The sequence below is a fragment of the Salvia hispanica genome, chromosome 6, assembly GCF_023119035.1.
Source record: "Salvia hispanica cultivar TCC Black 2014 chromosome 6, UniMelb_Shisp_WGS_1.0, whole genome shotgun sequence".
NCBI lineage: Eukaryota > Viridiplantae > Streptophyta > Magnoliopsida > Lamiales > Lamiaceae > Salvia > Salvia hispanica.
Window position 1 is genome coordinate 45,212,659 of NC_062970.1, and position 9,807 is coordinate 45,222,465.

General features: G+C 36.6%; 1 protein-coding gene and 3 non-coding genes across 4 annotated transcripts; all 4 read left to right on the forward strand.

Annotated features, from left to right (window-relative positions):
- Positions 1-25: 25 nt before the first annotated feature.
- On the forward strand, positions 26-126 carry LOC125197567. Its single transcript, XR_007172106.1, has one exon. It is a non-coding gene; the product is annotated as a U6 spliceosomal RNA (small nuclear RNA).
- Positions 127-597: 471 nt separating this feature from the next.
- Positions 598-700, forward strand: LOC125197715. The gene has a single exon (XR_007172241.1). It is a non-coding gene; the product is annotated as a U6 spliceosomal RNA (small nuclear RNA).
- Positions 701-1,101: 401 nt separating this feature from the next.
- Positions 1,102-1,204, forward strand: LOC125197563. The gene has a single exon (XR_007172103.1). It is a non-coding gene; the product is annotated as a U6 spliceosomal RNA (small nuclear RNA).
- A 3,571-nt stretch (positions 1,205-4,775) lies between these two features.
- Positions 4,776-8,980, forward strand: LOC125196962 (subtilisin-like protease SBT5.3). Its single transcript, XM_048095633.1, has 11 exons — positions 4,776-4,972; positions 5,051-5,160; positions 5,268-5,365; positions 5,454-5,618; positions 6,045-6,153; positions 6,324-6,858; positions 7,029-7,126; positions 7,197-7,442; positions 7,514-7,628; positions 7,961-8,174; positions 8,252-8,980. Exons 1-11 carry the CDS (start codon positions 4,892-4,894, stop codon positions 8,785-8,787), a joined length of 2,307 nt encoding a protein of 768 aa, XP_047951590.1. The 5' UTR covers positions 4,776-4,891; the 3' UTR covers positions 8,788-8,980.
- The last annotated feature ends 827 nt before the right edge of the window (positions 8,981-9,807 follow it).

A 9,807-nucleotide genomic window follows, 5' to 3' on the forward strand; every position in this document is an offset into this window, starting at 1 on the left:
ATGATCCAGCACCCAACTAGCATCTTTTTCCTTCAGATACATATGATAAAATTGGAACGATACTGAGAAGATTAGTACGACTCTGTACAAGGGGAGACACACATCGGATAAATGCTAACTTTTCTTCGGGTTCGTCATAGAATTCCATCTTGGAAAACGATTTTATGACACTATCGTTCTGTTGGAGAGAAGAACCTACGCAAGAGATATTTTTTTAATAGATAGCTGAATTCCGTTGAAAATCGATTTTATGGCTCTATTTTTTCGATTGAGAGATTAACCTATGATTAGTTTTTTTTTTGGAAAATTTTCAGCAAACAATGTCAGTTATAATTTGAAAATTTCTTGTTATACTAGTTTATTAAAGTCTATGTGCACCTCTTTTCAATTGAATTTTAAAAATGACTACAAGAGAGTTCTCTTAATGCAATTATTTAGTCTCAAATTAAAACTTTAAAAATCACATTTTACAAAGTCCAGCCCAATCTCCACACATCCAAAGCCCATGAAGCCCAAACTTTTAGTTCTTGTTTTCCCACATCGGATATATAGCCGCTTATACTAGTGTTTAAATACGAGCATCTAACAATAGATATTGTCCCTTCGGGGACATCCGATAAAATTGGAACGATACAGAGAAGATTAGCATGGCCCCTGCGCAAGGATGACACGCATAAATCGAGAAATGGTCCAAATTTTTTTTCCTGTTACACCCAACAGATTTAAAAAAAAAAAAAAAAAAAATTGAATTCCTGCAAAATACAATCTTATGGCCTTATTTTTTGATAGAGAGAACGAACATAAAATTTGTTTTTCAGGAAACTTCCAAGTGACAATTTCAATGAAACGTTTGAATTTATTATTAGACTATATTCATCTCTATGTGCGTTGAATGTATTGAAATGACTATAACGTATTTTTTCTTATAAATTAATTTCCATGATTAGTAGTTAGTACATTTGATTGAATAAGTCTCAAATCTTAATCATCACATATTTCAAAACCCATATTGCCCAAAGTTTTAAGTTTTGTTTTCCCACGCCGGAGAAACAATGTATTTATGTTTTATATACTTATATTCGGCATATAATTACATCCATTGTCCCTTCGAGAACATCTGATAAAATTGGAACGACACAGAAAAGATTAGCATGGACTCTGCGCAAGAATGACACGCATAAATCGAGAAATGGTCCAACTTTTTTATCATCAAGAGTTTAGATTTTCTTTAATCAAATTTCCAAGTTGGTCAAAACTATCAATAATTTATTAAATCATATGAACATAGTTAATTACTTACACGCATGGATTGAATTCTTTTTTCTTAATTATAACGTTGTATAATAGAGGGAATGCAAAAAACAGAACAAGAAGGTCATTCATTCATATCACACAATCTAATTTTGTTTTTATTTCTATATTTTTAATTTGTAGATAAGAAATCTTGGACATTAATATGCTGCGTGATCTTAGCCGTATTTAAATGAAGCAAACATGGGGAGAAGAATCGGAATTTGTGAGACGGTGACTTCGGTTTGATTTGAGAACCGTACACCATTAAACAATGTGGATCAAAGAGACACTTGATTATTAAATAGAATGCATATGTAATTCTATATTCTTTAGTATGTTTCATTACATGGATATTAATGAGGCCCTGATTTCTTAGCAAGTGTTAGAGGTGGTGTGTTGGTGTAACGGCTACTATTGTATCTTAATTTTCTTGCGTTTGAACCATTCGATTGCGATGTTGTCTTGATGTATGTAGGTGCGTTTGATTGTCGTTCCTCTCTATTGGATTGATGTATAGTAAGTTTTGTTCGTAGTCATTTTGTGTCGTCATGCATTCTATTCAATCGAAAATATATTGGCCTCTGAGTTGTGGCTGACACATGAGGTGCTAGCATTGACGAAACTACATGGTGGGGTGACGGGCCATGGGGCCCCAACGATTATGTTAAATTTATAATCACATTTTTTACTCCATTCCGAAACTTTAATTTTATGGCTAGTTCATTTCTCTATCTTTTTTATTCATTTTTCATTTAATATCAATATGAACAAATTTCTATAAATGAAGTTTTATTTTTGTTTTGATTCAAAAGAAATTTCGCTAAGTAAGCTCGTAAATAAATATCTTCTTGACAAAAGTATGGCTTTGTTACTAGACTAGATGCTAGGGTTATATTAAACACACCTTACCAAAAAAATTCAATCTACATTTCACATATTTAGATATCATTTTAGCATTTATTTAATAAAATCGACTTGAACTCCTCTTAATTAAATTAATTTTCTGTGCCCGTTCCTGATTTTTTTATAAATATAATTGATAATTTTTTTTTAATATTATTGGTAAAATTAGAAAATGTTATTATTCAATAGTGTAAACCGAATCCCAACCAGTTGACTTATTTCACATCGTGGAGCGGCTTCCATTTGCATTTTTTCAAAGTTCAAAGCCTCTATCTTTCTTTCCAACTCAATTTTTGGATGCATTTATCATATATCCCTTTCAATATTGTCTTAAAATAATTCAAACTATGTATGTATACCACATCTTTTAATATGTTTTGTCCAAATAACTTTATCATTGTCAATAACTTTACGCATTTCAAAGATTTATTCTTCCCTTTATCAATTCGAATTTTATCCAATCATTAATGACAATTGTCATGTTTGCTATTCTTCAATCTTCACACAAAAAATCAATGAAAAATCCTATAATAAATGAACTCCAAAGTCCAATGTTTATTAATATGTGAAGAAAAAATAATTGAGAATCAAGTAGCATAAGGGTCCCCTCCATGATGTTAATGGTCATCCATATATAAGCCCCACTCACCTAGGGCATGGTCATGTGCTTGTTATTTTTTATCAAAAGCACCCACTCATATCACCATTTTCTTTTATATTACTCCATCATGTGTTGAAAAATCTTTCACAATTTTGATGAAAACTATTGTTTGTTATGATCCAAATAGTTTGTAATTTTGATAAATATTGTATTTTTTTCGTCCAACTAAAATTGACACCAATGACACTGCAAAAGATCGATGTTTGTTATAAGATAATTGTGCTTGGTTAGCAGAAAATACTGAGCATTTTCTGAGCACGCGAAGTGATGTGCATTAGGTTCGTCGTATGAGTATTTCTTAGCGCATCTCATAGAGATTTCGAGCACATATATATGTGCTCTATTACTAGTTGATGATCATAAGATTTTCATATAGTACAAGGAAAAGTGTACTTGGATTTTTTTTAACATTAATTTATTATGTAACTCGTCAAGCACAACTCAGGTCGTGAGGTGCAAATCATGTGCTCGGATATTATGAATTTGATAGTGATACAATGTAACAAAAGATTATATTGATACAAAATATTACATTGATTACTTTTTATTGATACAAAATATTACATTAATTAGTAGTACTACTTTTTATTGATACAAAAGGTGGGCAATATTTTAGTGTCTATTGATGAACAAGTGTTCATTTTCATTTTTATCTATTTTTCACATTGTTCCTATATAGGGTCAATGCCTACAACATAGCTACTAGGGATCAGGGATTCATCAAATAATCAATAAATGTGAACATATATACAAGTTCAAAGTTGATTTATGCCAGATGAAAGTTTCACCAATTCTGAACAAGACATGTGCTCTTTTATTGCTAGTGTAACTTATATTCCTACCTACATCTCTAGTACTCCCTCCGTCCATAATTAAGAGTCTCATTTCTAAATAGTGCGGATTTTAAGAAATGTTAAGAAAAATTGGTGGAAGAAAGTTAGTGGAATATGAGTCTCACTTATATATATTAGTTTTAAATGATATACGAGTATAATGAGTTAGTGGAATGTGGGGTCTCTTTACTATTTATGGTAATTATGAATCGGGACTCTTATTCGTGGACGGACAAAAATGGAAAAACGAGACTCTTATTCATGGACGGAGGGAGTAAAAATTAATTCCACGAGTATATTAAATACTGGAGTATTTATACTAACAAAATGAGGTGGAAACATTTTTTTTTGACAAATCAAATGATCATAGTCATACATGCACCACACAACTAAAAAAGTTGACCAACTTTGCTCATTAACTATGTTGGATTATGTCTATTCATCATCACACACAACTCCACAACACTTGTTGTCACTTAATCTTACCTCATCATAATTAATCATTTGATCTCCTTTAGATGTGGATATCGTTGATTAACTATTTTAGTCAAAATATATACAATTGGAAGAATTAGTGCTTGCTTTCATTAAGTATATGTCCAGCTTCATTGCAACTCTCAAGTTAATTTTGTTGTCTCTTTCCTTTTTTCACTTTGTCTTTGCTAGTAGATCGTTGTTGAATCTATCCGATTAAGGGTTTTTCTTACTATATCACGACCAGAATCTCTTTCGTCGTCAATTGAATCTCGAAATTTCAAATTACAAAATATCTCATAAATTGAAAAAAAATTTACTAACAAGAATGACATAATTGCATTTTTCCCTAATAACACAAAAGTCAAACCGAACTATTTTGTCACACCACTTAAATACTTTAGATTAACAAAACATATCATATTCACAAATTACATGCAAATCACAACACCCATAGAATATAATACGATCCAATTAAAGCTCCAAACACCATCACCTCGTTTCGATCATTTCTTTAAAATGAAGTCAAACAATGATGGGTTTTCTCACCTTTTTGCCCCATGAAAGGTCAACCCCACAGCCTTCAAGAATCTATTAAATAGCTGCTTCAACCACCAATACAAACTGCTCACCATCACTACACACTCTCCTCCTTTAGTGGGAGCTAAGTGAGTGGAAAACTAAAATAAAAAATAAAAATAGACTGTTATCTCTAAAGTGAAGAGCAATGGCAATTAATAGAGCTCTTTATCTCCTCTCACTTGCTCTAATAACACTATTGCTTAGACCCACACTTGCCACCAAAAAGGTAAGCATTTACTAATTTTTCTTCTCTGGTTAATAATAGAGCTTGATTTGATTTTTTTGTTTCTTGATTTTTGTCTAGTCCTACGTTGTGTATTTGGGAGCTCATTCACATGGAATAGGACTCCAATCTCATGATTATGATGCTGTCACAGAGTCCCATTATCAGTTTCTTGGATCATTCCTTGGCAGGTTAGCAGAAATCAAGATTTGTGGGATTTTCTTGTGATAAAAATCCAATCTTTATGATAAAAACCAATCTTTATGATAAAAATCTAATCTTTATTGATCCCATGTAGCTCTGATAAGGCCAAAGATGCAATTTTCTACTCGTACACTAAACACATCAATGGGTTTGCTGCAATCCTTGAAGACGAAGAAGCTTCTAGAATATCTAGTAAGAGTGAAAGTTAATTTTGTTTTGCAGTTCTTGTCTGATTGGTTTTTGTTTTTGTTTGGAGTTCTAATTGTTTTTTTTATGTCAGAGCATCCAAATGTTGTATCAGTGTTTCTGAATCAGGGGAAGAAGCTTCACACAACAAGGTCATGGGATTTTCTTGGGCTCGAAAGCAATGGCGAAATCCGAGCCGGCTCTCTGTGGGAGAAGGCTAGATTTGGGGAAGATACCATTATTGCCAATCTTGACACTGGTGAGTCTTGAAGCCTTATCTGGATCCATTTTTTTTAATGACTAATGTTAGTTAAGTCAGTGTTTAGTTTGCTTTAATTATGAGGTTTGAATCTGTTAGGTTGTGAGAATTATTTTATTGTTTTCTGCCATCTATGTCTGGAGCTTTGCTGCAGAGCATTATTGACCTCTATGATTGTTTATAGCAATGTGGGGTTGTTGTGTTGAGCTAAAGAAGACATTTTTAGTTTATTCATTTATTTTACTTGAGTTTGCTTAACCAGAATCAGAATCAGACAATAAATTTGGTAATTGTGATTAAAAAAGAACACATTTTGTGAGTGTGGAAGTGAGTATGGCTTTGCTGAGTTAAATAGGAAAACCGGGTCGTGTCTCGTTCGATGTCATAGCTTCGTGTAGGGTCTAACCGTTGTGTGGTTGAAACAAGGTGTGTGGCCATCTTCAAAAAGCTTTAGTGATGAAGAATTGGGACCAGTTCCTTCAAAGTGGAGGGGAATTTGCCAAAATGATTTGGATGCCAGCTTTCTTTGCAACAGGTTACCCTTTTCTAGCACCTTTATCTCATCTAATTTCTTACCAAATTCATCTTGTTGTCATGTGGAGACAGACACCACTTTGTCTGTTTCTTCATTTAGTAGTTTGCATTTTCAGTTGGGAAACTTTAGTGTTTTAGTATATTAACTGTCAATTGATTGGAGCTGTGTAGGAAGCTGATTGGTGCAAGGTACTTCAGCAAGGGGTATAGTGCCGTGGCCGGCCCACTGAATTCCACGTTCGCGAGCCCGAGGGACACGGAGGGGCACGGGTCCCACACGCTGTCGACGGCCGGTGGGAATTTTGTGAGCGGGGCGAGTGTTTTCGGGTATGGGAACGGGACTGCCAAGGGCGGGTCGCCAAGGGCTCGGGTGGCTGCTTACAAAGTGTGCTGGCCGCCTGTGGGCGGGAACGAGTGCTTCGATGCGGACATCCTGGCTGCTTTCGACACGGCCATATATGACGGGGTTGATGTTCTGTCTGTGTCTCTCGGAGGAGATCCTGTCCCGTTCTACAACGACAGCGTTGCTATAGGCTCGTTCCACGCAGCGAAGCATGGCATTGCGGTGGTGTGCTCGGCTGGGAACTCGGGGCCGGACCCTGGCACGGTTGCGAACCTTGCACCTTGGCAGATCACGGTTGGGGCGAGCACCATCGACCGCCAGTTCTCTAGCTTCGTCTCGCTAGGGAATGGATTGCGCTTCAAGGTATATAAGTCAGAACACAAACTTATATCAGTTTGCAAATATACGAATATCAGTTGACATTACAAAACATATCATTTCATGATATTCATGAATTATCGAACTGATATATTTTATGATGTCAACTGATATTACAAAACATAACATAACATACGCATTTTGTTGTTTCGAAGGGAGAGAGCCTTTCAGCGACGTCGTTGCCTCAGCACAAGGCGTATCCCGTCATCTCAGCTGTGTCGGCCAAACTTGCCAACGCGACAGCTGATGAGGCGTAAGTTACTTATACGCGGACACCGAATGATAACCACCGCTGTTTGCTGATCAAGGAAATGTTGATGTAGGTTGCTTTGCAAACCGGGAACTCTGGATCCGCGGAAGGCGAAGGGGAAGATCGTGGTGTGTCTGCGGGGGGACAACGCGAGAGTCGACAAAGGCGAGCAGGCCGCCTTGGCCGGAGCAGTGGGGATGGTGCTGGCAAACAATGAGGCTTCTGGTAATGAAATCCTTGCTGATCCTCATGTTCTGCCTGCTTCACACATCATTTACTCTGATGGAGTCACTCTATTCTCCTACATCAATTCAACAAGGTTAGAAACAAATCAATGATGAATCCGAACAATGTGTGATCCTTATTCTTGGCACGGCGTTTAACTGTCAGGTCGCCCGTGGCGTACATTAGCAAGCCAACGACTCAGCTAGGCGCGAAGCCTGCGCCTTTCATGGCGGCCTTCTCGTCTAAAGGGCCTAACACCATCACACCTGAAATCCTAAAGGTTTAGACTTTAGAATGCAATTATTGCACTTATCTTAACGAAACACCGATATACCACACTTATCTTAACGGTACGAAACAAGATTTTGGTATAACGGTATTTCGGTAATGCCGCCGAATTTAGTATACCATAAGTATGGTAAGGTACTCCCGAACTTCAGTATGGTAATAATGTTAAAAATTAACATATCGAAAAATCGGGTAAGGTAATAGTATGATTATTTATTTATAATGACATTTTCGGTAATATATACAGTATGACAGTTTTAGTAAGGTACACCGTACTGACTCATCCCAATGTATACTTAACTTGGAAACACCGTTTGTTTTCAGCCGGATATCACTGCTCCGGGAGTGAGCATCATAGCCGCCTACACGGGGGCGCAGGGGCCAACCAATCAAGGCTTTGACACGCGGCGCGTCCTCTTCAACTCGGTGTCGGGGACCTCAATGTCGTGCCCCCATGTCTCCGGAGTAGTCGGCCTCTTGAAGACCCTCCACCCTAAATGGAGCCCCGCAGCCATCCGGTCCGCCATCACAACAACAGGTAACAAATCAAAACAAACATGATCAGTAGCGAACGAAACCACACTATCCCGTCACTCACTCTGTTTCCTCTTGCAGCGAGGACGCGCGACAACGAGTTGAAGCCCGTGACAAACGCGTCCCACGTCAAGGCCACGCCATTCAGCTACGGAGGAGGACACGTGCAGCCCAACCGCGCCATGGACCCCGGCCTAGTCTACGATCTATCCGTAAACGACTACTTGGACTTCCTCTGCGCCATCGGGTTCAACCAGACGCAGATGAAGCTCTTCTCGGAAGAGGCGTACGCGTGCACCAGAGCCGTTCGCCTCATCGACTTCAACTACCCTTCCATCACGGTCCCGTACCTCAACGGCTCGGTGACCGTGGCGAGAAGGGTGAAGAATGTGGGGTCCCCGGGCACCTACAGAGCCCGCGTGCGCAGCCCACGTGGCGTGTCGGTGAGGGTCGAGCCGGAGACGCTCGTGTTCGGGGGAGAAGGGGAGGAGAAGGCCTTTAGAGTGACACTGAGTGCTAAGAAGTATGGTGGTGTGAAGGACTATGTGTTTGGACAGCTGATATGGAGTGATGGAAGGCATTATGTTAGAAGTCCAATTGTTGTGAAACAAATCTAGTGAAATTACCAAATTTTTATTGAGAAATTCTTGCTACTTGAGCTTGAGGGGATTGATTCTTGCAATTCTGAATTGTAACTATTTTTATTTTTATTTTTGCATTTAGTGAAAATCAAGGAGGTTATTTTAATTATTTTGGATTATTAACTAATGTACTTCCAAGAACTTGATTGAATAACTATCAAATTCTTCATATTTTTTGCTTTGACTGAATTTGGTGATTCATAATTAGTATACTTAAAGCAAATGCTTACTAGTATAAATTAATTTTTTTTAAATGAAATAAAAATGGGATATTTCAATTGTATCAATCCTAGATTATCCTCCTTGCGATGCATGGATAAAAATACTGAATTAAATTAATATAGTAGAGAATTAAAATTACACTAACATGTACCAAATCGAGATAATTAGAAGAGAAGCCACTTTTCATCGTGATTTATTATTTTTTTCACAATGTTTTTATGGTCATATAATATGAAATAATTTCCGTCCCAATTAAAATAAAATATTTGAGAATCGATACGAGATTTTATGTAGTGTTATTTTGTGACGTAATGAAGAGAGATTAAAGTAAGTGAGATGAAAAGTAAAAATAGACTTGTTTTCATTTTAGTAAACGTTTCATTTTTAATAAGTCAACTAAAAAAGGAAAAAGTTTCATTTTTTATGGGACAGAGAGTGTATATTAGTAAGGGTGGGTCGATATGATATATCGTATCGAAAACGTTGTATCGTGTATCGTATCGAAAATATCGGTATGAAAGAATTTCATATCGTTATCGTATCGAAATTCGATATATCGAACTTTCGATATAAAAAAATTTCATATCGTTATCGTATTGATATTTCGATATATCGTACCGAAATTCGATATATCGTTAAATATCGATATATATCGAAAATATATCGATATATCGAAATTTTTCGATATATATTGTATTTTCGATATAAAACGATATATCGCGATATAAGGAAATTCATATCGTTATCGTATCGAAAACTTACAATACAGTATCG